The sequence below is a fragment of the Argentina silus genome (genome assembly GCF_951799395.1).
Source record: "Argentina silus genome assembly, chromosome: X".
Classification (NCBI taxonomy): domain Eukaryota; kingdom Metazoa; phylum Chordata; class Actinopteri; order Argentiniformes; family Argentinidae; genus Argentina; species Argentina silus.
In genome coordinates, this window is record NC_139653.1 from 46294094 (window position 1) to 46321593 (window position 27500).

General features: G+C 45.1%; 1 protein-coding gene across 3 annotated transcripts in view; it reads right to left on the bottom strand.

Moving 5' to 3' along the window:
• The window catches only part of igsf11 (immunoglobulin superfamily member 11), a gene marked incomplete at both ends in the record, with an annotated part of 97967 nt that overhangs the window by 6635 nt on the left and 63832 nt on the right, over positions 1-27500 (bottom strand). For 2 of the 3 annotated variants that reach the window (XM_083695549.1, XM_083695548.1), the window contains 3 exons: positions 1939-2094; positions 3025-3232; positions 13196-13359. In XM_083695549.1, the coding sequence (XP_083551675.1) occupies positions 1939-2094; positions 3025-3232; positions 13196-13359 (528 nt within the window). Of the gene's footprint in view, positions 1-1890; positions 2095-3024; positions 3233-13195; positions 13360-27500 lie in introns of all 3 variants that reach the window. The other variant, XM_083695547.1, reaches the window with a different exon arrangement.

Below are 27500 nucleotides of genomic sequence, written 5' to 3' on the forward strand. Positions count from 1 at the left end.
GAAAATTACTAAATGCATTTTAGCGCATATATATATATATATATAGGTATATATGTATATATATACATATAGGGGGTTAATTCCTTAGGACCTTTACTATCTCTTTGTCTTTGTTGTACATCGCTTTGGATAAAGGCGTCTGCTAAATGTCGTAAATGTAAATGTCTACAGAATGTAGAAAATCGCAGTTCACACATATGTAGACAGTGGCATGGTGCTGGAGATTATGACGGTGATGTTAAAACATGGTGAAGTGCCCCTTTAAGCTAGATTTAATAACACTCTTGCTGATAAACTATGTAAACCCTTGCACTTTAAAAAACATTTAGACAAACATCATTTCAAAAGTGATTGTTAAGCAATGTTTATTTAGCATTTATGTACTTTAATTTGACAGTATTTTCAAAGCATAATTAAGATAATTAAATTAAGATTATGGTTGATGAACTGATGTCTATGACTTTTGATATATATATATATATGTTGTTATATATCAAGTATTAATACACTACTGCCTTCAAGAAAAGGCTACCGTTAGGATTTAAATCTTACCACATGAGCGTTAAATCCAGATTACTGTCCCAGATTTCATCATAACTCAAAAATATGATTCTCCTTGTGCAGCAAGTTCAATTTGAAATGCATTTAACATTGGTTCAGTTGGACCCTGTAAGCCTAAACATTGTTTCATTGAGTACACACATTCATTATTGCCAAAGACACAAGGGAAATCATGTGTTTGCGTTATCCTAGAAAGATGCTTTCTGCATCTTAGGTTTGATTATGTAAATCCAATTGGGTAAGCCTTGTGTTGAAGCTAGCAGTAGTGTATGATGATGGAGATCACACTGTGCCAGTGGTATATCAGAAGAGCAGTGCCAATTAATTTACTGGAGGCTCCAAATAGTTTGAAAAAATCCTTCCTGATTTACCTAACATAGATTTTTTAAGATATGTAAGTGGGCGGGGCTAACAACACTTCAGACAGCGGAAAATGGCAGACAAAAATAGGCAGTTTCAGCCCCAAAACGCCATGGCTACTCTCAAACAAAACAATAAAACGACCACATATTTGAAAAAAGGGTTAGGGTCGGCAGGAAATTGGCACCGCGTGTCCAATATAACACTCTGCACTGTGCGAGTCACAGCTGGACAAGAGAGGAGAGAGAGGCCACTGTACGGCTCTCTGATGCTCAATACCAACGCGAACTCCAGACCCTCCCACTCAGCCATAGAACCTCTCCAGGGGAGGCTGGTGGAGGTAGACTTCGGAGGACGGGCTCATTGTAATGCATGGACGGAATGAGGAATGGTATCAAACACACTGTGTGAGATTCCTCATTTTGTTCCGCATGTGTTCGATACCATTCCTCATTCTGCCATGCATCACAATGAGCCTGTGCTCTGATTTCTACCTCCACCAGGGTCCTCTCAGAGGATTAGATAGTTAGATACAGTAGGTGGTGTTCCATGGTCTCTGCATTGCAGTCGCACTGCACAGCGCTGTAGATCTCTACATCATATTGATACGATTCCTGAGATGCAGTAAAACACTTCTCCAGGCTTTGAGTTCTGATCAGCTGTGCAGCGTGACTGCAATTCAAGCGACCTGGAACACAACCAGTAGAAACACGTAACAATACAGCAGCTCTAAAGTTCCCTCTGATTGGTGGAAATATCCATCCAGCCAATCGTCTTGGAGTAGCTGTGGGCTAAGGGTCTATTTGGTATCAAGCATTAGAAAAACAAAACACAAACACAGCAGTGAAGTGCACAGGGCAGGGTGCACCCCTCAGGGTCAGATTTGAGGGGGCGGACGGTCAGTTGGTTGGTTGGGCGGGCTGGGATGATGGTAGGCCACGTTGTGACTCAAAAGTACTCTTGATTTACCAGCGAAGGTGGGGCAAAAGGGCACTCCGACGGCCAGGGGTTTAGTACCTTGCATGGCGGTGTGGGGCAGCTTGGGCAGGGCCTCCAGTTTCTCCCAGCCGTAGGTGGGGGTGGGGATGCCCTCATCTGAGCTGCACATCAGCATGATGTCACTGCCCACGTCCAGCGTGCCCTGAACGCGACATGCTGGCAGCGAGGGGGGCACTGTGGAGAGAGGAGGTGGGTGGGGGGTGGGGGTGGGGTGGGGTGGGGTGGAGAGCAGAAGTCAATGCCACAAAAACACACACACACACATACACACACACACACACACAATCTTAGCAGTAGAGCTATTGGATGTTCTCTGTCTTGATGCCCCAGTGGTGAAATGAGCTTCACACCACTGTCAGGATGTCACTACCGATCTTCCGCTGACTAAAGACCCATCTCTTGAGGGTACACCTAGGCTCCTCCTCCTCAGACCTCTACCACCTAACACCCTATTGTACTCTACAATACCTGAACTGAAAAAGCACTGTGACTGTCGATGGAACTTGTTCTTATCAAAGGTTTTACTTAAGATGACTGATGTCTCGTTGATTCACTTAGACAAATGTACATAATCAGCTTTGGATAAAAAATGTTTTAATAATCTTGTGTTACTGTTGATACTGTTGTGTTGAGGTGTCTCACAAACCATGGAAGTCTATCTCTAAAATTGGCAAAAGGAAATGCCAACATACACACTATACAACAAGCTATGCAGTTCATAAAGCAGGCAATAGGTACTCATGCCGGGAGTGTTAAAATCCCAGAGATCTGAAGCTACTGGGGTACGGAAGTCAAGTTTCCCCGTTGACCCTCACTACAAATACCTTACCGTTGGCCACTTTCGACATTCACTGTTGTTGTTATTTTTATGTTTCGATCAAAATTTTCATGAGTTTGGGGTCATTATCAAAATAGTTAGCAGTCATCACCATCAATCATCTGCATCATAGTGATTCATGAAAACGCATTGGATACCCCCATTGGATACCCCCATTGGATACCCACATTGGAAACCGCACTTCCGTACCCCAGTAGAGAGCTGTGAAACGCGGGTATCTACTGGGGTACAGTTCCTCGTGTCTCATTGATCAGTGTGTTGTTTACCCAGCACGGTGAGTCCGATGACTCCGATGTTGCGCCCCCCTCTGTCCGGGAGGTTGTTGACCAGGCACTGGTAGGTCCCCGTGTCTGTCAGCTGGGTGTTGTTGATGAAAATAGAGGCACTTGTACTGGGCATGGTGGCCACGAAGCCCACCCTGCCATTCAGGTGGTTGGCTAGACTGAACACCTGCCCTCCTTGATAGATGATCACCTGTGATGGGCGACAGATACAAACACTGAGGCTGGGGAGGGAGAAATCGGAGGATGGGGTCATTGTAATGCATGGAATGGAATGAGGAATGGTGTTTGATTACGTAATTCCATGTATTACGAGGAGCCCATCCTCCGATTTCTACCTCCACCAGCCTCTACTGACTGAGACACATGTTTCTATGTGACATTAGGCACTGTCCATTTAAAAATATCTCCAGTTGAAGTTTACATACACTTAGGTTGAAGTCATTAAAACTCATTTTTTAACCACTCCACAGATTTCATGTTAACAAACTATAGCTTTGGCAAGTCGGTTAGGACATCTACTTTGTGCATGACACAAGTCATTTTCCAACAATTGTTTACAGACAGATTATTTCACTTATAATTCACTATATCACAATTCCAGTAGGTCAGAAGTTTACATACAATAAGTTGACTGTGCCTTTAAACAACTTGGAAAATTCCAGAAAATGATGTCATGGCTTTAGAAGCTTCGATAGGCTAATTGACATCATTTGAGTCAATTGGAGGTGTACCTGTGGATGTATTTTAAGGCCTACCTTAAAACTCAGTGCCTCTTTGCTTGACATCATGGGAAAATCAAAAGAAATCAGCCAAGACCTCAGAAATAAAATTGTGGACCTCCACAAGTCTGGTTCATCCTTGAGAGCAATTTCCAAATGCCTGAAGGTACCACGTTAATCTGTACAAACAATAGTACGCAAGTATAAACACCATGGGACCACGCAGCCGTCATACCGCTCAGGAAGGAGACGCGTTCTGTCTCCTAGAGATGATCGTACTTTGGCGCGAAAAATGCTAATCAATCCCAGAACAACAGCAAAGGACCTTGTGAAGATGCTGGAGGAAACAGGTACAAAAGTATCTATATCCACAGTAAAACGAGTCCTATCTCAACATAACCTGAAAGGCCGCTCAGCAAGGAAGAAGCCACTGCTCCAGAGTCACATAAAAAAGCCAGACTACGGTTTGCTACTGCACATGGGGACAAAGATTTTTGGAGAAATGTTCTCTGGTCTGATGAAACAAAAATGTAACGTCTGACCATTGTTATGTTTGGAGGAAAAAGGGGGAGGCTTGCAAGCCGAAGAACAAGGAGGCCTACAAACCTGACTCAGTTACACAAGTCCTGTCAGGAGGAATGGGCCAAAATTCCACCAACTTTTTGTGGGAAGCTTGGGGAAGGCTACCCAAAACGTTTGACCCAAGTTAAACAATTTAAAGGCAATGCTACCAAATACTAACTAAGTGTATGCAAACTTCTGACCCACAGGAAATGTGTTGAAAGAAATAAAAGCTGAAATAAATCATTCTCTCTACTATTATTCTGACATTTCACATTCTTAAAATAAAGTAGTGATCCTAACTGATCAATGACAGGGAATGTTTACTAGGATTAAATGTCAGGAATTGTGAAAAAGTGATTTTAAATGTATTTGGCTAAGGTGTATGTAAACTTCCAACTTCAACTGCATATACACTCACCGAACACTTTATTAGGAACACCTGTATACCTTCTCATTCATGCAATGGTGTACTGGTGTGGGGAATGTTTTCTTGGCACACTTTGGGCCTGTTAATACCAATCAATCACCGCTTGATTGATGCCACAGCCTGTTTGAGTATTGTTGCTGACCATGTGCATCCCTTCATGGCCACAATTTACCTATCTTCTAATGGCTACTTCCAGCATGATAATGCACCATGTCACAAAGTAAAAGTCGTCTCAAACTGGTTTCATGAACATGATAATGAGTTCAGTGTTCTTCAGTGGCCTTCCCAGTCACCGGATCTGAATCCAATAGAACACCTTTGGGATGTGGTAGAACGGGAGATTCACAGCTTGAAAGTGCACCTGACAAATCTGCAGGAATTGCATGATGCAATCAAGTCATCATGGACCAGAATCTCAAAGGAATGTTTCCAACATCTTGTGGAATCAATGCCACGAAGAATTGAGACTGTTTTGAGAGCAAAGGGAGGCCCTACCCAGTGTCAGTATAGTGTTCCTAATAAAGTGTTCAGTGAGTGTAAATACCTACTAGGATATACATCAACAAACTGAAGAAAAACCTGAACAGACTGATAACATTTTCAATATATGACATCAGACAATGTGTATTTCAAATTAGATTTTGTCCCACACTAGCCCCAATTTGTGACTAGAAGTACTACTTTTTACATGTGTATTTTTTTCCATCCCCTGTGCCTAGCAATCTGTGACTACACACCACCAACATCCAAATGTGAAAAGTACGTTTAGTGGAAAAACTGGTGCTAGTCCCACACTTGAATGCAACAGAATGATAGGGAACACATGGAACACATGGATATTCCGGCATACATCTCATCAGGTGCAGAACACTCCCACTAGAGGGCGCCCTAGTTTCACTGAAAACTGAAGCGTCTCTTGACAACAGATTGATCATGTAGATGACTAGAAGATAATGGTAGCAGGTCCATGTAGCATGATTGTGTATGATCGTTAAAAAATGATCTGAATCAGTGTTTGATACCATTACTAATTCCATTCTATGCATTACGATGAGCCCATCCTGCGATTCCTACCTCCACCAGCCTACACTGATCTGAATATACATACAATATAACCAAAATGTGACCAAAACAAAACTATGACAAAGGGGAAGTAAAAGGGGGCATCAATAAATGGTTACTGTCGATGTAACAAAACTACAAAGAACTACAAAAGAAGAAAAGAACCACAACATATATGGAGGGAACGTCAGTTCTGATATAATGAGTCATGTAGTCTACATGATCACTTCCACAACAATGTATTGTCTCTTAAAAAAAGTTAAACCCACAATTCAAGAAAAAAAACTAACAAAAAAAGATCCAAAGAAAAACATTCGTACTTCGTGTTTGTTTCTAGATCTTCTGAGCTAAGCTTGGTACAGAGTCAGAGGTGTTTAAAAGCGTTTGTGTTGCTTTGAACTACGATTGAACTAGACCCATTAGAAATGCACCTAAATTGAACTAAAAATCACCTCAGTCTTCAATCAGGCACACAAAAGCATGGTTGATGAAGGGGGAATGGGAGAGCGGAGGAGGGGGTGGAAGATCAGTGACGCTATTCAGCGATGTTTTGAAAGAGCTCCCATTGAACTAGGACGTTCAAAGGCCCAGGCAAGGCGGGCACAGACCCAGATCTGTGGGGTTGGCTTCTGGCTTCATGATTCTCCCATCGCTCCATCCAGCACTAAGCCAGATCAGCTAATCTAAAATTGTCCAGACCTCCAAAGGAGGCGTGAGAACAACGTGATTTGGAGGTATGGTTATGCAAGACTATGGCCAGAGAAACGACGACCATCACGTCAATAACCTACACCAGGGGCTCTCAAAGTTTTGATGACTGTGCCAATTTAGGGACACAACATTGGATTGAGCCGCCCAAGAAATAAACGGAACAGAAAATAATTCCAAAACAAATCATCTCTTTATTAGCTAACCCTAACCAATCATACATACCAGTGATCACAAACACTTCTTTACAAGAGTCATTCAAGAGGTCAGTTTAAGATTCATGAAAACATTCGGTTTTCTCAAAAGTGCCCTGCAACCATCGACACACAGACTAACTATAATAAAAATTGTAACCACTTATTTTTTATTATTGTTGTTGTTGTTATTATGAGGCTATTGTTGCCTGTCATCAATAGGCTATTCATTAAGTCATATTGATTATGAATTTGTTACTGCATCAACATACCTTTTCTTACTTCGAATGCGATTTATGCTGCTGTCTTCTGTTGGCCACAATTCCTTTGATGTCCGGTTCCATCTCCGTCGTTGCTACACGAAGGACAGCATGTCGATGCCTCTTTGACATTGTTTAAGCTTGGTTGTGCACCTCGCCCGTGAACTTGTCGTAGATTTTATGATTGGTGTCCTAATGGCGTTTTACGTTGAACTCCTTCAGCATTGCATTCACCTGCTTGCAGATTAGGCACATGACTTTATCCGACCCATGAGGTACAACGAAGTAAACTAACTAACGTTAACTAACTGACTAACTAACTAACTTTCGATCTCGCAAAAATGGCAATGACTAAAATCGTGAGTTAACATGTAGCTGACAGAAATAGATAGTCATTTCCCGCGTCATTGCGACTTGCGAGATGCCTAGTTGCCATGCAACCAGTAGCCTAGCAAGATTCTACCAGCTGTCATTCCTAACTTGACAGTTTAGGCTAAACTGGGGGTGCAGTTTTACCCTTCTTAAAAGTACAGCACTGTGTGATGGATGATTAAAATATAATGCATGCATTTCATCCTGTCACCTTAACTCATCGCGGCCCGCCAGAAATGTTTCCAAGGACCGCCATTGGCCCTCAGGCTGCACTTTGTGAACCATTGCCCTACACCACTGAACTAGATCCTCTCCCGAAAAACTTGTTTTCTTCCTTTCTCTAGTACTGTGACTGCTAATGGCACTTGTACTTATCAAAGGTTTTACTCATCTCTCTCTCTTCCTCTGTCTTATCCTCCCTACCCCCTGTTGAATCCTTCTCCCTTTTATCTACTGATGCAGCTTCCTCCACCCTCCTGTCCACAAGGCCAGTACGATCCTCTCCATGCGCTCTTTGGCTGCCTGAAACCCTGCAAGCTTGTAGAATAGGGCACCGGGAAATGGAGTAAAACCAGCCTCCCTGATGACCTAAAACTGTATCTCTTTCTCCTCCTAAACAACATACACCTCCTCTGCATGCATCAGCTGCTAAAGCTTCTTACTACCATTCCAAAATGCAATCCTATGCCTCTGACCCAAGGAAACTGTTCTCCACATTGTCCTCACTCCTCAACCCACCTCCTCTCCCTCCCTCCCTCCCTCCCTCCTTGTCTTCACATGACTTTGTAAAGAAGGTTTATAACATTAGCAGCTCCTTCATTAAACCTCTCGCTAACACTGCTACCACTCCTCCCAAACCCACTGCGCTACCCTCGGTCTCTGGTTTACCAGCTCTTTCCCCCCTCTCCTCTGATGATCACATGTTACATCCAAGCGAGCAACCACCTCCCTCTCGATCCTATCCCCTCACCCTTTACCCAATCCAACTCCAAAGACCTCCTTCTGTTCCTTACCACCACTTCATGCGCCTTCACCACTGGAGTCCCCCAGGGCTCAGTCCTAGGTCCCTTATTGTTCTCCCTTTATACCATCTTTTGGCCCTGTAATTTCGTCACATGGTTTCTCCTACCACTGCTACGCTTATGAAACTCTTTTTCTCTTTCCCCCCCTCTGACACACAGGTGGCGGCACATGTCTCTGCGTGTCTTGCAGACATTTCTGCTTGGATGTCAGCCCACCACCTCAAGCTCAACCTTAACAAGACTGAGCTGCTCTTCCTCCCTGGGAAAGCCTGCCCTCTCCAAGACCTCCATCACAGTCGAGAACTTCACTGTGACGTCCTCCCAGACAGCCAAGAATCTTGGGATGATCCTTGACAACCACTTGTCCTGTGCGGCAAAAATCACAGCGAGAGCGCACTCCGCCATCAGACCTCTGCAGCTCATCTACAATGCTGCTGCCATCTGGTGTTCAATCTCTCCAAATTCTCCTATGTCACCACCCTCTTCCGCACCTTTCACTGGCTCTCGGTAGCAGCTCGCATCAGATTCAAGACCCTGGTGCTCGCCTACTGGGCAGTAAAGGTAACAGGCCCTCCCTACTTGCAAGCAATGGTCAGCACCCAAACCCCTGCCTTATCACTCTTTTCTTCCACCTCGGCTGGCCGCCTAGCACCACCGCCTCTACAAGGATGCAGCAGTCACGCTGTTCAGTCACAGCTTTTCACTGTCTTGGCGCCCCTGTGGTGGAACGAGCTTGTCAGTACTGCAGAGTCACTGCCTATCTTCCGCTGTAGAGATGAAGACCCATCTCTTCAGGCTACATCTTGTCTGTCCCCCACCTTCACCCCCCACTACCCCTCTCTACAGTTCTTCAACTGTTAATAATAAAACATTTTTAAAAAGTAATCCTTCTTCTTCTAGCATTGTCACTGCCAATGGCACCTGGTCCTAGCATAGGTTTTTGCTTATGATGATTGATCTGTATAGATGATTCACTTACTTTAGACAAATGTACTTATTGTAAGTCGCTCTGGATAAAAGCGTCTGCTAAATGAGTTAAATGTAAATGTAAAAATGTAAAGCCCCGAACAGCCCGCCCAAAACACACACACATGGCTTATGTCGTGTGGACCAGGGGAGGAAGGTAGAAGTATTTCATTACAGGAGGAAGACAAATGGACAGATTGACTTCCAGTGCTACATGCACACAACCAGTCCTCCCTGAGCCATCTGAGATAATCTGGGGCTAAACATCCAAGATTATAGTAAACAAACAGAAGGACTAGCTAGCTCTGCCGCAACATGGCAAGAGATCCAATCAACATGCTACAGTGTGTGTGTGTGTGTGTGTGTGTGTGTGTGTGTGTGTGTGTGTGTGTGTGTGTGTGTGTGTGTGTGTGTGTGAGTGTGTGTGTGTGTGTGTGTGTGTGTGTGTGTGTGTGTGTGTGTGTGTGTGTGTGTGTGTGAGTGTGTGTGTGTGTGTGTGTGTGTGTGTGTGAGTGTGTGCACTGTTGATGTTCTCATGTCTAACAGTAAACAGCATAAAATCTTAATAAACAATTTACTTCTGAAAAATTCCTCCAAAACTCCTTCTTTCCCTCAGGGACGGCCTAAATAGACACAAAACACATAAAGTGGAGAGTCTACTCTATTAAAAGTAATTTAATACCATTTCTCATTCTATATCATCCCATGCATTACAAGGAGTCTTTCTTTCGATATCTACCTCCACCAGCATCCCCTGGCTAAACATCAGATCTGAGAACGGCATGCATGGCTTCAATGAATGTCTGCTTCTCACCACAGCAAATGTAGCTCCTACTATGTCAGACAGCATTCTAGAATATGGGCCCTGTTCCGTCATTCTAAATGGCCTCTATGGCCTGTTCTATAATCCCTTATGACAACCATTTCCTGCGTCGTGACCTTGTACTGTCGCAGTGCAGGCAGTGGTGTGCACTCAGCCCATAGTTAAATATTCAGACAGCCAACCAGGCAACTTTAACACAGCATGTGGCACACCTGCATTAGTGTCTGTCAAGGAGCAAGAGTGAAAGTCGATATGACGCATTGCTAACCAAGTAGCTAGGTGTGTGTGTGTGTGTGTGTGTAGGGGACTACTATAAGTGTGTTGTGGTGATGTCATGCTAACGGCTAGCGGCTAGTACAGTATATGTGTGATGTGGTGATGTCATGTTAATGGCTAGTACAGTATGGGTGTGTTGTGGTGATGTCATGGCAATGGCTAGTACAGTGTAGTACTACTATCACACACTACCAGACTCTCCACTTTATGTGTTTTACGTCTATTTTGGCAGTCACTGAGGTAATGAAGGAGTTAGTCGATTTTTCAGAAGTACATTGTTTATTCAGATGTTACTCTGTTTACGGTTAGATATGAGAACATCTGCAGTGCACACACACATACATTCACACATACACACGAACACACATACACACACACACACACAGCCCAGTTGCATAAATCAAAAGGGTGCTTATGCAGGCGTGAAAGAGGTAATGACTGCCTATGTAACTGTTTTCCATCTAGGTGTGTGAATTTGACTGTGTAAAAATGACTTGTGTGTGTTTTGTGTGTGTGTGTGTGTGTGTGTGTGCAATACAACCTTGTGTATAGGTATGGTGTGTGAACATGGTGCGTGTCTAAATCCATGTGCATCCACCAGGATGTTCAGTTGCATGCATACCTGCATGTGTACTGTATGTGCCTGTGTGTATATGTGTGTGTGTGTTTTGTACTATATGTGCCTGTGTGTGTGTGTGTGTGTGTGTGTGTGTGTGTGTGTGTGTGTGTGTGTGTGTGTGTGTGTGTGTGTGTTGCATGTGTGCTGGGGCATGTGTGTGTGTTTGTGTGTGTGTGTGTTTGCATGTGTGCTGGGGCGTGTGTGTGTGTGTGTGTGTGTGTGTGTGTGTGTGTGTGTGTGTGTGTGTGTGTGTGTGTGTGTGTGTGTGTGTGTTTGCATGTGTGCTGGGGCGTGTATGTGTGTGTGTGTGTGTGTGTGTGTGTGTGTGTGTGTGTGTGTTTGTGTACTATATGTGCCTGTGTGTGTGTGTGTGTTTGCATGTGTCCTGGGGCGTGTATGTGTGTGTGTGTGTGTGTGTGTGTGTGTGTGTGTGTGTGTGTTTGTGTACTATATGTGCCTGTGTGTGTGTGTGTGTGTGTGTGTGTGTGTGTGTGTTTGTGTGTGTGTGTGTGTGTGTGTGTGTGTGTGTGTGTGTGTGTGCGCGCACGCGAGGAACAGCTGCTCTCCAGAGCCTGTCGTGGACTTGGGTTAATTAGTGCAGAAGATCATTACGTGATGCGGATGAGGTTAAAAGTGTCTGAGGCAGGTGAGGTTGGGGAGCCTGCAGCTGATCAGATGAGAGGAAATCACATGGAATCAAATGGGCCGGGAGAGAAACCTGCGTGTTTCGGTTGATGTCCGTACAACAGTGACCTTCTTTCGGGGGGGGGCGGGCGGGGGGGCGGGGTGTAGCAGCTTGCGTCCCTTCGACCCTGGTTCTGCTTTAGAAAAGTCTGCACACGATTCATGTCGGCAGCAGGAGATGGGATGGTACTCTGGTGGGTCAGGTACGGGACTTGCATGTGCTGTTCTGTGCTGTATGTGCTTTGTACTGGGGGGAGGGGACGCTGGTGGAGGTAGAAATCGGAGGATGGGCTTGTTGTAATGCATGGAATGGAATGAGAAATGGTATCAAACGTGCCATGTATTACAATGAGCCCATCCTCCATTTCTACCTCCACCGGCCTCCCTGGCTGCACTGTACTGTATGCTGCACTCTGACACACTCCAAACAAACTCTCGTCTTCCCCAGGGGTTTGTCCTGAGTGTGACTGATGATTACTACCGTTATCGGCCTTGGTGTACGGTCTATGGGGCTACCCAGAAATGTGGGGTTGGGGTTGAGGATATACAGCTGATGCCAACCTCCTTGTCCCGATCACCGGGGCTTAACACCAGACCTGGGGGGACCGGGCTTTCTCTGTTGCACCCCCCCACTCTTTGGAACCCTCTCAAAAGAAACCACATCAAAGAATCCAGCACGCCCTCCTCCTTCAAATGATCCCTGAAACCCCCTCTTTTTAAACATGCTTTTAATCTTTAAATATTTTTATTGTTGTTTTTACTGACTGTGCTTTTGTTTAACTTTTTATTGATCTGTCTATTCTTGTTCTCTCCGTGGAATGTAGTGTACTGAGTACTGAGAAAAGCGCTATTTATTATTATTATGATTATTATGATTATTATTATTATGATGGTTATCATTATTACTATACAGAGCAAGGTTGGTGTATGGGGTTAAGCCAGCAGTTGCCCACCTTGGGGTCGGGACCCACCACTGATTTCAAATTGGGTCCCCTGAGAAAATAACGAACCAAAAAAAAAAAAGACATTTATATTTTGTATGAAGACAATTACTGTCTGTGTATTGCACCTGTAGCCTATATTGCAGTGTTTTGGGGATTCAAACAGTATCCAAACAATTAGAGCATCTTTTAGGCGATTAGAATACTTGGCATAGCCCGTAAACAAGTTGTTGGTGTCCCGGAAAATGATTGATGTCTGTGTCTTTAGTCATTTCATATAAGGATAAGGATTCTAAGTTTGAAAACCAAGAAAATGTACTTTGTTGTTTCTCTCGGGGCTCAGATGGTGTTCAAGTTGTTGGTGTCCCGGAAAATGATTGATGTCTGTGTCTTTAGTCATTTCATATAAGGATAAGGATTCTAAGTTTGAAAACCAAGAAAATGTACTTTGTTGTTTCTCTCGGGGCTCAGATGCTCTCTTACCAATTGATCACACAAAGCACAGATGATGGTTACCTGCTCCGGCTGGTTGGCATTGGACAGAGGGATGACCATCCAGATGATGTTGAGGTTGTTGAGGGCAGCACTGGTGGTGAAGGAACAGGGCAAAATGGCCGCCTGGCCTCGGGCTACCTGGATACTGCTCTGGGCCACGGTGACATCCAACGCCCTCACACTCACTACGCAGAAGGAAGAGACAGGGAGAGAGGGAGGGAGGGGGGGAGAGAGGGAGAGAGGAGGAGAGAGAATGTAAGTATTCAGAATGTGATCAAATCAACACAGAGACACACTTAGAGGCAAGACAGACAGACAGACAGACATACACGTAGTCTGTCCGTCTTAAGTTTGAACAAAAACTGCAGCAGAAAAGTCCAACAAAAAATGTTGCACAATATTGCCTTATCCAGCCCTCTCTCAAAACCCCTCCTCTTCAGAGGAAAACAAACATGACTTAACATCTAAGCTCCTCCTTTGGGCCGTTCACTACAGTTAAACAAACATCTAAGTCTATTTCAAAAATATTACATAAAATATGTACAAGCTAAATAATAATAATAAATTATTTATAACTAAATAATATACAAGAAGAGGGGAATAGCAGTGGTTAAGTATCTCATGGCTAAGTGATTAGTTAGGTTCAATCCAGGGTCTCCTGGACAGTGTTAGTCTGCTGAGCTAAAGCCTAAGCATTTCCCACCAACGAGGCACACCAGTGGAATGTGGAATGGTACTGTATCGAACACACGTGTGTTTGATACCATTCCTCCTTCCATTCCACGCTTTACAATGAGCCAACACCAGCCTCCGCTGTCTCACAGATACGCTGCTATCACCCTAGAAGAAGAACCAAATGGTATCCTGTTCAGCTATCATGAAATGACTAATTGTAATAGACGAAGAAGGAAATATGGACACACCTATTTCTGGACCAGCTAAACACATTATGACCTCAATTGGGTTACATCCCCCTGCAAAATGTAAGCTATCTATATTACTGTATGTCCAAGACCTAAGGGCTATAATCTTATCCAACGACAACACAATGGCCTTTATCAAATTAGAGAAATTGGGCATGTCCTGAGTCCTTGTCTGCTATAATGGAGGATAATGATGCCACAAACGTAGGGGTGGGACGGCCCGTGTGGCTACAATGTAGGAATATGATGAGGATGATGATGATGATGAATATGATAAGGATGAGGATGAGGACGATGACGATGAGGATGGTGATGAATATGATGAGGATGATGATGATGATGATGATGATGAATATCAATATGATAAGGATGATGATGATGATGATGAGGACGAGGACAATGACGATGATGATGAGGATGATGGTGATGACAACGACAACGATGGCAACAATGATGATGATGACGATGATGATGATGATGATGATGAAGATTATGAAGACATAAACCAATCGCCTAGGTGAGAGTTGGAGTGTGTGCATCTAGCCAGCTGTCTTGTTATCATTGGCAGACGGAGCACTGCTCCTTCTCTGTCTGTCCAAAACCTTCCTACGCATTTCCTTGGCATCGAGACTATGCCGCCTGGCGCCTGCTGACTCCAAGAGGAGGCGAAACAAGAGCATCTAAACACTCATCCTTCAAGACAAGTTATACACTGTCTGCTTGACAGGCCAGCAACATATTTAATAGCAGGCGTTCACCAGAGGAGGTTAGTGGGGGTAGAAATCAGGCTCTCATCAATTATAATCATGTAATTACGGTTATTATTATTATTAAACCGTATTTATTCAGAGTGTCCCACTGAGACCAAGGTCTCTTTTTCAGGGGAGCCTTGCTTATAAACATGAACGAATTTATATTTTACAAACAATTACAACAACAATTTACAGAATATAATCAATTAAAACACGTACATTCCTTCGTTTATCAAGGTCTTAAACTGACCGATAGATACAAGAGAACCTAATTTGAGTATGTTTTGAAGGTAATACACAGAATCATTGGAATCATTCCATTCCATGAATTACAATGAGCCCATCTTTGGATTTTTGCCTCCACCAGACTCCCCTGGCACACGGTTCTTATAAGTGCCAGACAAATTTGACGTCAGGGACTGATTCAGAAGCCTACCTATTGATCTGTCATCAAACTGAATGGGATATGGAGTTCATATGCTCTTGGTTAGAGTGATTCTCTATGAAAGTACAAAAATACTAAAGTCTTGTGCAACTATTCAGTAACACTTAAAAGCTTAGTGCTTCTGCACTGTGGCATCTGTCCCATCTTTGATCATCTTAACAAAGTCACTATTTATTATGCAATGGTTTGTTCAGAACAAGCATTGTGATTGGCTGAGAGGCGTTCAGAGCCGCGCTTTGTTCCCTGATAAAGTTACAGCTATGGCGCATTTCACCTGTTAAGCATACATTGTAGTAATACCCCCGCGCAAACACAAAAATTTGGAAGATACGTTACCTTGACAACAGTGATTGTTTTGAGTACTATATTTCTGAGTGCAGGGCAGAAACAACCATAATCTATCACAAAAGAAACACTTAAGGTATTGTTTTCTTGTCCCAATTCTCCGTTTAGTTTTGTAACCATTGTATAAAAGCAATAAGGCATTGGCGTCTTTGCTTCATCATGAATAAAGTGACTTTATTCACCATAAACCACGCCCTCTCCTGCGTTATTGCTTAAATAAAGCACTTCTTAGGTCAGTCCCACTAATCTCTGGCAAGCCTCTCTGACTAAACTGCTGCCTGTACACAATGCTGACTTCCCATTTGCTAGTAAATCAATCTCATTGAAGATTAGTGAGAGAGGAGAAGTTAATACACCCCCGGGTGTGGCCTTAGGCGACTCTCTGATCCGCCTCTTGACCTGAGGGGATACTTTCAACGCCACGACAGGCATTCCACCACGTCACCTCACATACCTCCGAAACCAAACTACGTGACGATGTCACTGATGGAACTCTTCACACCCCTTCAGCCACTCTCTGAGTGGTTTGTCTCTGTGTATCTAAACAGCGCAGCAGTGTTAATCCTGTTTCGTACGCCGCAGATAATGCGCTGCGAAAGGGGAAGCTAGTCAGAGGCGCAGGAAAGGAAAAGGACCTCAAGGCTAGAAAGGGAGGGTACACAACAGCTTATCTCCTCCGAACCCCTTCAAGGCAGCAGCTTTCTGCCCTTCAACAGCTGGAGTCTCTCTTCTTTCTTTTTTTACGCTGGATTATCGGAACGAATGCCCCGGAGGGCCTAAGCCCTTATGGCCGCGTTCACAAAGATATAGATGCACGACACAACACGGAACACACACCACGCACAGCTATAGGCTCCGACGACAGCACGCGCACATGCACTCCAACACACACACATCTCATGTCGAGAGGGAGTTGGTCGGTATGAATGCCCTTTGGGGACACACAGAGCCGTTAGAAACCAGAGTTGGAATTTGAACAAGAGTTAGAGGTAGAGAGCCATTACGGTCGTGAATACCAAGCGTTTGCCTCATTATGACACCCTGCACTGATGTACTGTAGCCTACCTGTTGGTGGGAGCGTGGGAGTTGAAGTTTGCCTGTGTGAAGCAAATGTTCTAGTTAAACTTGTAAGTGCTTGTGCAGTGCAGATAATGGACCTCTACAGGTACTTGGAGCATTTAGAAATTTAATTGGGCAGTTGAGTCATCGCTTGTTAACGAATTAGGGTGCCTAACAAAAGAGAGTCTGTTTCGTTTTTGAACGAGGTATTCACCTAAAAGGAGGACATGATCGTTGTAATGCATGGAATGGAATGAGGAATGGTATCAAACACGTGATATCATTCCTCTTTCCATTCCAGGCATCGCAATGAGCCCGTCCTCTGATTTCAACCTCCACCAGCCTCCCCTGGCCTCAACAGTGTTCTTTTTGTGACAAGGTGTTCCAAACCGTCCACAATGAAGCCGCAATGAAAGGGAAAGACAGAACCATTCCTCACAGAAAAAGGCGTAGGTTTGGTTACACATCTGTCAAGCACAGCCTTGTTCAGTTAGTTACATGAGTTCAAACCCTGGGGTGTGTCTGTGGGTTCAGTGCTACCGACATATGTTCCGGTCTCTCAGCGTGTGTACGGGCGCATAGAGGCGTGATGCTAATGAGCTAGCTGTCCCGATCACTCTGTTTACCGCGGCTGGGCCCATTACTTTTTCATAGACAAACATCCTGTCCTGTCTCCTCCAGTCACCGCGGGGCTACCCTGGAGCCTGCCTGACGCTAACGTTAATGTCCGCTGGGTGGGGGTGCGGATGGGGGGGGGGGGGGGGGGGGGAGTGGAGGGGGTATCCCTCCCTCGACCCTCCTCTCCTGGAGGTCTGTCCCTTCCCCTCTCTCTCCTCTCCTCTTCTGGAGGCCTATCCCTCCATCCCCTCACCCTCCTCTTATGGAGGTCTGTACCTATCCATCTCTCTCCTCTTCTGGAGGCCTATCCCTCCATCCCCTCACCCTCCTCTTCTGGAGGTCTGTCTCTATAGCTCTCTCTCCTCTTCTGGAGGCCTATCCCTCCATCCCCTCACCCTCCTCTTATGGAGGTCTGTACCTATCCTTCCATCCCTCCATCCTCCTCTCCTCTCCTGGAGGTCTGTACCTATCCCTCTCTCTCCTCTCCTCTTCTGGAGGTCTATCCCTCCATCCCTCCACCCTCCACTCCTCTCCTGGAGGTCTGTCCTTATCCCTCTCTTTCCTCTCCTCTTTTGGAGGTCTATCGCTCCATCCCTCCACCCTCCTCTCCTGAAGGTCTGTAGCTATCCCTCCACTAACCGAGGGAAGAGGGAAGGGGTGGAAGGAAGGGGAAGAGGGGAGAGGGAAGGGGAGAAGGGAGGGGAAGAAGGAGGAGAGATGAGGAGATGGGATGAAGAGGGCAAAGGTAGAAGGGAGGAGATACAAAAAAAGGAAAAGGAAGTAGAAGTTAGGCAGCATCATGTGTGTTTCCAGGGAGCATTCATTGAAGAAGTAACCTTAGGCAGTCCTAGAAAAGCCTGCAGCGGCTTTCTTAAAACAGCTTTTTATCCGGGAGCCAAGTGTCAAAACTTCTGTTTATTAATGCATAGGAATCATACCTTTAGAGAGACGAGATCTTTCCCCGTCTACGTATGTGTATGTGTGTGTGTGTGTGTGTGTGTGTGTGTGTGTGTGTGTGTGTGTGTGTGTGTGTGACTGTGTGTGTGTGTGGGTTCTCTGCCTGAGCAAGTGAGCGAACCAACCAATCAACCAACACTCTCTCACTCTCTCTCTCTCTCTCTCTCTCTCTCTCTCTCTCTCTCTCCCTCCCTCCCTCCCTCCCACTCCCTCCGTCCCTCTCTCTCTCTCTCTCTCTCTCTCCACCCTGTCTGTTCATTTGCATCGAATGCCTGTACTTTTTATTCATGTGGGTTATTTTATTCATGCGCTGCTTTTATTTCTGTTTCAACAGATGCCAAAGCTGATGCTGTGATCTAACGCTGGCGAACCATCACTGGGTGGTCGAGGGGGTAAAGACACCGGCACCGACCCCACACCAGGGGATAGATGCCTGGGCAGGATAGCTGACCACATCACGCCCCTGGGTCACTCTGAGCTGAAACATATTCCCTTGATCTCCCTCTCCCTGCCACAGAGGCTAATGCCAGCAGCAACACTCTGTTGATGCTTCTGACTGACTGAGAGAGAGAGGAGAGAGATGTGGAAAGATTAATTACATACCTGAGTCAAAATAAGGTAGTACTTTATTTTAGCGAACATATTAGGCACTAATTTGTAGCTTATACGTGTTTGCTTTCTACCTAGCCCCTCAAGGCCCCCCCCCCTCTCCCCACACACACACACACACACACACACACACACACACACACCCTCACACCCCCACACAACAATGTTATTGGGGCAAGGTTGGCTTTGAGGTTAGGGAGGCTAGCCAGTAACCCCAAGGTCGCTGGTTCACCAGAAGATGTGAAAATTCTGAGCTGATTATTTTAGAGTTGGTCTCCTGGTGCATCTCAGCTTTATGCTGTCCTTGTTGTTGTTTCTACCACCACTACAGAAATAAATAAGGCATTATATAGTATTTTACTCACTGATTTACCATCCTCTGATTTCTACCTCCACCAGCCTCCACTGCGGTACATGTACCTAACCCCTGCTTCCACAATGACTTTCCCCATAGCAGACCATATCATTCAATATTCCTCCACTACACCCAGTGTCTTTCCCATGACCAGTGAACCTTTTGGACATCAATAGAACCACAGAGGCGAGACCAAAGCATTCCTAAAGACTATCAAAGTAAGTATGAGGCAGAAGCTTGGTGGCTTTAGTGTCGCATACACACACACACACACACACACACACACACACACACACACACACACACACACACACACACTCACTCAAACACACACACACATGCATGCACGCACACACACATATACACACACGCACACACACACACACACACACACACACATGCCTACACACATACAGGGTTATTGTCCCTGTCTTTGTTGGGGTCCCAACCAAGGGTCTTCACAGTGCTGTGCATGTACAGAAAGGGCCTGTGATGTGGGCACATTCTGCTCCGCCTGCCTCTTCTCCGGCCCCCTCTGCTCCTTCCCCCTCTGCTCCTTCCCCCTCACGGCGAATCCCTCTGTGTGAAACTCAGGTGTTCCCTCTGCCCCAGCTGCTTATTGGGAACTCACAAACGGCAATGTTCAAAGCACTGCTGGCAAATAACAATAGCCCTCCCTGAAACGGCACTCCCCTAACCAGCCACGCTCTGTTGGCTTTGTTGCAAGTGGTTGACTGATGCCATTTTTCAATGCCAAGTCAACCTCGATGAATGTCTCTTGGCCATCAAATCAAATGATACTACTAAATAATAACCAATGATGTGCTTGAGTTTCGTCTCTTTTTTTCTTTCTTTTTTTAAAACCAACTTTCGTTTGATCATTCAAATCCACATTTTACATAGATTATTTTTTTTTTTACTTACTTACTTTTTAAATCTTAAAAAGTCTTAAATTATACTTCTTTACAGTATCAAGCACTTCCCTCCCTTGAAACGACAACATTTCCTGTCTCTGCTTGTACAACCTTTTTAATTACTTGTTTCTTATCCGAACTCTTGCATAAGATGTTTCCCATAAACAAAAACAAACTGTTTTCTAGAGGCTGTTCCAGGGGCACACACCAGGCATGTGTACCAGGGGAGGCTGGTGGAGGTAGAAATTGGAGGACAGCCTCATTGTAATGCACATGTGTTTGATACCATTCCTCATTCCATTCCATGCATTACAACGAGCCCGTCCTCCAATTTCTACATCCACCAGCCTCCCCTGACGTGTACGAAAGCTGTAAGAGGGACCTTAGGGACTCACATAATAAAACAGTCATTCATATTTTACACACAAACATGGTGTCCTGGCCCCCCCTGCATACAACCTCTGCTGGAGCAAAACAGCAGAACAGGGACAGGCCCAGCCTGCATCTGTCCGTCACACACTCCTATTGGCTTGAGGAATTCACTGGGTCAATCTCATTGGCTGAGGGGATTCACTGGGTCAATCTCATTGGCTGAGCGAATTCACTGGATCAATCTCATTGGCTGAGGGGATTCACTGGGTCATCATCATTGGCTTGGAAGATCCAGCTGGTCAGACGGATGTCACATAACAGCTTTTCACATCCTCCTCTCCCCTCCCCTTCTGCTGAGCACAGCCCAATGAGAGAGTCATAAACTATCTAACCCTCCCCCTCCTCCTCCCTCCCCCTGCCCGGCCGATCCCTACCCAACTTGTGTGTCCCATAGCCAACACAGTCATCCTACTCATCAGCACAACACTGCCTAGCCTTGCACAATGCATGCTGCTCTACATAACCCAATACTACCTTAACCAGCTACTCTACTACTAGTCTGCAACTCACACAAAGTTCATCTGTAATAGCTATCCCAATGTTCATATACTATAATATCTATCACAGTGTTCATATATGATAATAGCTTCCCCAATACTCCTTGCAATTAGCTTAGCCTTTTAGCCAAGCCGTTTGGAGACCCATAAGGTGTTGGTGAAAAATGTGCCCATGGTGTAGTTACAATTTACAACATCTGATGGTGATGTGCACAACTGGGACCAGCCGGCCTAGACCTGTACTACCACTGACCAGTGCTGAAGCTGAGAGGTGTTTCCCCTCCACATTGAAATGGATTCAAATGTTCTAAGGAATGCCATGATCCAAGAGTGTCTAAACCAGGGGAGGCTGGTGGAGGTAGAAATTGGAAGACGGACTCATTGTAATGCATGGAATGGAATGAGGAATGGTATCAAACACATGTGGTATCAAACACTTGATTAAACACTTGATCATTGAGGGTAAAAGTACAAAAAAGTCTATTACTTATTTCCATTATGGTCCTCTTTCATGATTTTGTGGCAGATGGCAGATACAAAAACTGAAGCTAAAATGGCAAGTCAATTTGGTTACTCCATCATATACAACATCATATACACACTATAGACAAATGAACACTATACGTGCTATTTGAGCTTTCTCTCCTAGGCCTTCATACGTCATCCATAAACCAGGATTTTCATCCTAGCTCTAGTTTTATGGTAGTCAGACAAACACCTAGGAGCTGCCCCCTGGATGATCCTACATACCAGGCTAAGCCTGGTCTGTGTTAACATTGACCTCAACGAGCAGCCAGTTGAGCTCCTGAAAATGGCTCCTACCAATATGTACATGTACGTGGGCTCAGAGTCAACACCACCCTGATCAACTTGTTCTGGGCTATCTGAAGCTTGCTTTTTATTAGATTAGTTAAGCCTTCAAACTGGCACTGCTAGCATGGTAATGGGAACTGTTTTTATGGATTGATTAAAATAGTGGCCTACAGTATGGCTCTCACTGGTGCCTTAAAACAATGTAATCTATGTGTGATGTCTTTGATAGCACTCTATGCCTTAATGCTAGTCGTCCCAATGGAGGTCCGCGGGCACGATGTGACTCTTTATAGTAAAATAACTCTGCCCTTGTGTCCCCCTCCTTCCCTGACGTGTCCTAAATGTATTTTCTTAACCTAGTAGCGTTGTTACACATTCAAAATTACACATAGAAACACATTTAAAAGCATTTTCACTTTTTACTACGACAGCTTTTTTTGATAGCCACCATATCAAAGTCACGTCCTGAGGCGTGATTAAACACCTGCTCCCAAAAGGTTAGTCACGAGTAGCTTTACCCTCATCATGGTGAATCGAAACTGACCGTACAGTTATGAATCGCTTACCTATTTCAACCATAATGGCAATAGAAGCAACATAGACAGACAGACAATAACAGTTATTTGCATGATCAAAGCGATTACATGTGAATCAAAGCCTGTGCAGTGCCCACCCAATCTGCAAAGATGCGTATCCTTTTGATATCGTTTATTATACTGATAGAAGCAAGATCTAGGCCTATTTTACTTGTTTCACTTGTGTATGTATGACTGTATGTAGGCTATAGGTATGTGCCTGGTTAAAAGGCACGAGATCCACACTCTGGGAGACGGAAAATTCACCCCGGTTACAGACATTTGGAAGACTTTTGTGTGTTACTTGTTTTCTTGTCGTAAGGCAGGAGACGGCATCACTGTTGATGAGTAATTGTTTCCAACAAAAGCTCGATGCCCCTTTAGGCAGTTCATGGCTAAACCGCCCAACTAGTTTGATGCATCTCGGCCAGCAGGTGAACAAGTGCCTGAGAATGTGAGAATGCCCGCTAAGAGACGGTGTCAGTTGGGCAGATGTACACAAACAAAACCCACCTGTGGAATGTGCAACTGACTTGCACACAGAAAGGTGGAGCATAAGAGCCGAAGGATTGGTCCGTGGACTTTACTGATGCATTTGGATTTAAGGCGCATATTACACTAAAAGAAGAAGCGATTTTGTGTCCACTTAAATTTTTGTAACTTTAGCAAATTAATGGTGTGTAGTCCTTCTTCCATATATGTTTAATTATATTTCATTACATTTCATAATTGCTTCAGATTTGTGTTCTGTTTTACAGTACTTTATCAAGCATTGGCGCTTCACATTTGACCGCAGGTCAATATACTATAGTATATTCAATATGTAAGCTATTTAAAACACAAAATGTGGTATTCTAATGATTCTTAAGACCTAACTAAACACAACCAGTGCATTATCTTTTAGCATGGTATTGATCTAATTCAATGATTACACTGTTACGCTAACGTCATCAAATGGACGTCCAGGGACGTCATTCTGGGTACATTGGTGAGTAGTGAGGGCTCGGGGGCTTCCAGAGTGAAGTAGCCTATATACTCTATCTATATACTCTATATACTCGTGCCTTAAAAAAAAAAATCAATGCCGGCTAGAACACTCAATGCCTGTGCCTTCAGGCAACAATTAAATTCATATTATTGAATTTGTTGCTTACAAAATTTTTTTTACAGTAGGCCAATGGATGACAGTGACACAGATACAAATAAATAAATTAGTCAGGAAAATAGTATATAATGCCTTTAAGCAGCGGAGGTAGAAAAGGTGGAAGTGTAACATGCGTGTTTGATACCATTCCTCATTTACGTTTATTTCATTCCGTTCCATGCGTTACAACGAGCCTGTTGTTGTTGCTAGCACCATGCTCTATCAACAGAGCCTCAACTGTGTTCAATGTTCAACTCAGCCGGGATACACAAACGCAAATACACTGTATAGACCATGCGTCCACCTGGCTCCAGCAGCAACACAGTAGCAACACAATGCTAACACACCACCACCATACTGCTCAACCCAGCCACACGCACACACACACACACACACACACACACACACACACACACACCCAAACACACACATGCACACACACACACACGCACACACACACACACACACACACACACACACACACATGCACACACAACCATACTGCTCGACACGGGGCCAACTTCTCCAACTTCTCCAAGCAAAAAAGGCAAACATCGGTTTCCTCCGGACAACTGATAATACAGCAGTCTTCTCCACCCCGTTATTTCCGAGTGTTATTTCACAATGCGGTAAACAAATCAAGAGTTTTATTATGCTGAGCAGCATTGCTGAGCAGGGAGTGAGTGAGCCAGCGAGCACTCAGGGAGTGAGTGGGTGAGCAGAAAGTTAAAGTAGGCCACGGCCCCCCATGCTAGGATTAACACCACGCTGGAGGACTGCTAAAGCTGCAGACAGATGGCTCTGCACCAGGGGCTGCTGGAGGTAGAAAAAAAATGGAGGACGGGCCTTGTTGTAATGCATGGAACAGGAATGAGGAATGGAATCAAATATACATGCATGTACATGCAGTATGGCCCTGGACGGTAGCTTCGCACACACACACACACACACACACACACACACACACTGCTCACACACTGCTCACACACTGTTTACACACTGCAGTAAGTCTGTTCTCACACTGTTTACACAATGTTCACTCATACAGTATGTTTAAACACTGGAGCAGCCCCGCAGTGCCCTCAGCTTTCAATATACACACTACAGTACATACATACAGTACATACAGTAGCAGTGCTTTACACACTGTTTACTCTACGCTTACACAGGGAGGCAGCTCTGGTGGACCCACCAGCCACACTGTAGTCTCAGCTTTCACACGTATACACACTGCAGTAGAGCTTTGTTTACACAAAATGATCAAACAACTGAAGGTAAATATTCATGGTTGTTGTCTTGTGCTCTTCGGTGTGTACTGTCTTCGGTCAGCATGATTGACACAAGACTGCATTGGCCAATCACAGGGCTCAGCCTTGCTGTTGCGTCGCCTGTAACACTATAATCTCGTTGAGACCAGGCTTTCCTTGTTCGGAAAGCCTGGGGAAATCCTTTGCAGAAAAGTAGCTACAAAGGGGTGGAAACCCGTTTGAAATGAGTGATGCCTTCGACGCGTCATACCAATCAAACTTACTTCAGGTTTTCTTCCATTTTCTACAATGATGCAAGCTATCATAGACAACAACCCTCTACAAAATAGTCCTACCCGGTTGGACCCAAATAACAACAAACAAACCATTCTATGTGGGGGAGTGTACTTGGAATGTAACATCCAATGAAATTGCGAGCACATTCTCCCATTGCTCCGTCCAGGTTCCATCCAGATCGGCTAATCTAAAATTCTCCAGACCTCCAAAAAAAGACACGTGAGGACAATGTGATTTGGAGGCATGGACACACAAGACAAGGTTAGCACAGATGCAGGAGAGGAAGTAAACAGAATCCACTTTAGAGTGCGGTGTTACCCTTACAGTATTGAAGTGGACCCTCGGAGCAGGAAACTGAGTGGCCATTTTGGTGCACTGGCGAGACTTGTAAGACTACAAATACCCTGTCTGCCTCTCTGGCAGGTCTCTACACTGTCTGCCTCTCTGGCAGGTCTCTACACTGTCTGCCTCTCTGGCAGGTCTCTACACTGTCTGCCTCTCTGGCAGGTCTCTACACTGTCTGCCTCTCTGCCAGGTCTCTACACTGTCTGCCTCTCTGCCAGGTCTCTACCCTGTCTGCCTCTCTGGCAGGTCTCTACACTGTCTGCCTCTCTGCCAGGTCTCTACCCTGTCTCCAGGTAAACCATTCAGCCTGGCATGGCGCCCTATGGCCGACAGATAAAGAGCTATTCCAGGACACGCCTCCTTGGCTGGCCCTGCCTGGCCTAGCCTACAGTAGCCTGCAGGTAAATCTCCCTCTCTCTCTCTCTCTCTCTCTCTCTCTCTCTCTCTCTCTCTCCCCTGTCCCTCTCTCCTTCCCTCCTTCCCTCCCTCCTTCCCTGGCAGACTTCCATATCTACACACACTGCCTGTAGATAATAGCTTTCCTATGGAGATCTTCTCACTGTCTGCGGGTGACTTGGTCAGTAGTGTACTCACCTAACACCAATGGTTTCCTGTACTTAGTGTGTCGTCAGCCCGGGATGAACTCAAGTTGCACTCCTACTGATGTCTACACAACATCACATTCCTGCCCTTAACTTAATTATCTTCTGCCTTTACTACTGAGGTCACAAGGTCTGGAAAACTCCTGGCCCTGGCTGTAACGCCCCCACTCATTAAACACATTAAAGGGATTGTTCACTGTAACTGTGATTAACCACGCACATTCACACTCCAGGTTCTGCAAGTTGCTAACGATCCCTTTAATGGCATAGTCACTTCCATGTATCCACAGTGTGTCAGTTGTTCTTTGTTTTTGCCATCTGGATACAGTACATGAGTAAGTCCTCTGTAAAAATCACTGTATAAGTCAGGAGGAGACTGATCTCCAGAGGCAGCCAAATGGCGGGGAAGACATGACTGAGGTACATCTTAGGGTTGTAGGCTCTGAATGCACTGCATGTGAAAAGCAGGGCAGAGAGGGGGTAGGGGAGAGAGGGGGGCAGGAGGGGGTAGGAGGGGTGGGGGGCTGGGGAGAGCGGGGCAGGAGGAGGAGGTTGGAGAGAGAGGGGGCAGGAGGGGGGGGTGTCTTTACTGAAGGTTCTCAAAAGGGAGAGAGGGACATTTAATGAGTGGAGCAGAGAGAGAGAAAGAGAGAGAGAGAGAGAGAGAGAGAGAGAGAGAGAGAGAGGAATGTCTCAGAGCTCTTAAAAGACAGCTGTCAGTCAGGGGAGGAGAGGGTCTGAGGACAGCAGAGTACAGAGGGAGTCTGCTGACCTTATCAGACAAGGCCATCTGGTTGTTCCCCTACAATCCCATAGAGTAATACACCGGCTCCATTCCAATACTGAACACACTGGCTCCATTCTAATACTGAAAACGCAGCCTTCCCTTCCTCCCTTCCTTTATCCCTTCATTGATGGAAAAGTATGGTTGATTTTATTCTGTTTTATTCTGTTTTATAATACAGTCATTTTGTATGATATGTATGGTTGTAAATTGTGTGTACGCAGGGCTTCCTTGTGAAAGAGACCTTGGTCTCAATGTGACTACCTGCCTAAATAAAGGTTAAATGAAGGGGCCACTAATGTGACCTGACTGCCTTGGTCTTGTCCTTTTCAACTGCACACGCAATAATGTCAAGATCAATAATGTCAGCTCGGTGACAACTTCCAAGAAGGAAGTGTTTTTAAAAAAAGCCTCTGACTGCGTCTCTGTGTCTCTATCCAGCTGCTGTGCTCTAACCCTCAGAGACTTCACAGACATAGTGAGTGACTCACACGACCCCTGTGAACTTCCCCGACAGCGGGTCAAAGGGCAAAGGTCAAAGGCTGAGACTCTACGGACAACTGCTTCCAGTCATAGTGGAGTACAACAGTCCTGATGACCAAGATCCCTGCAA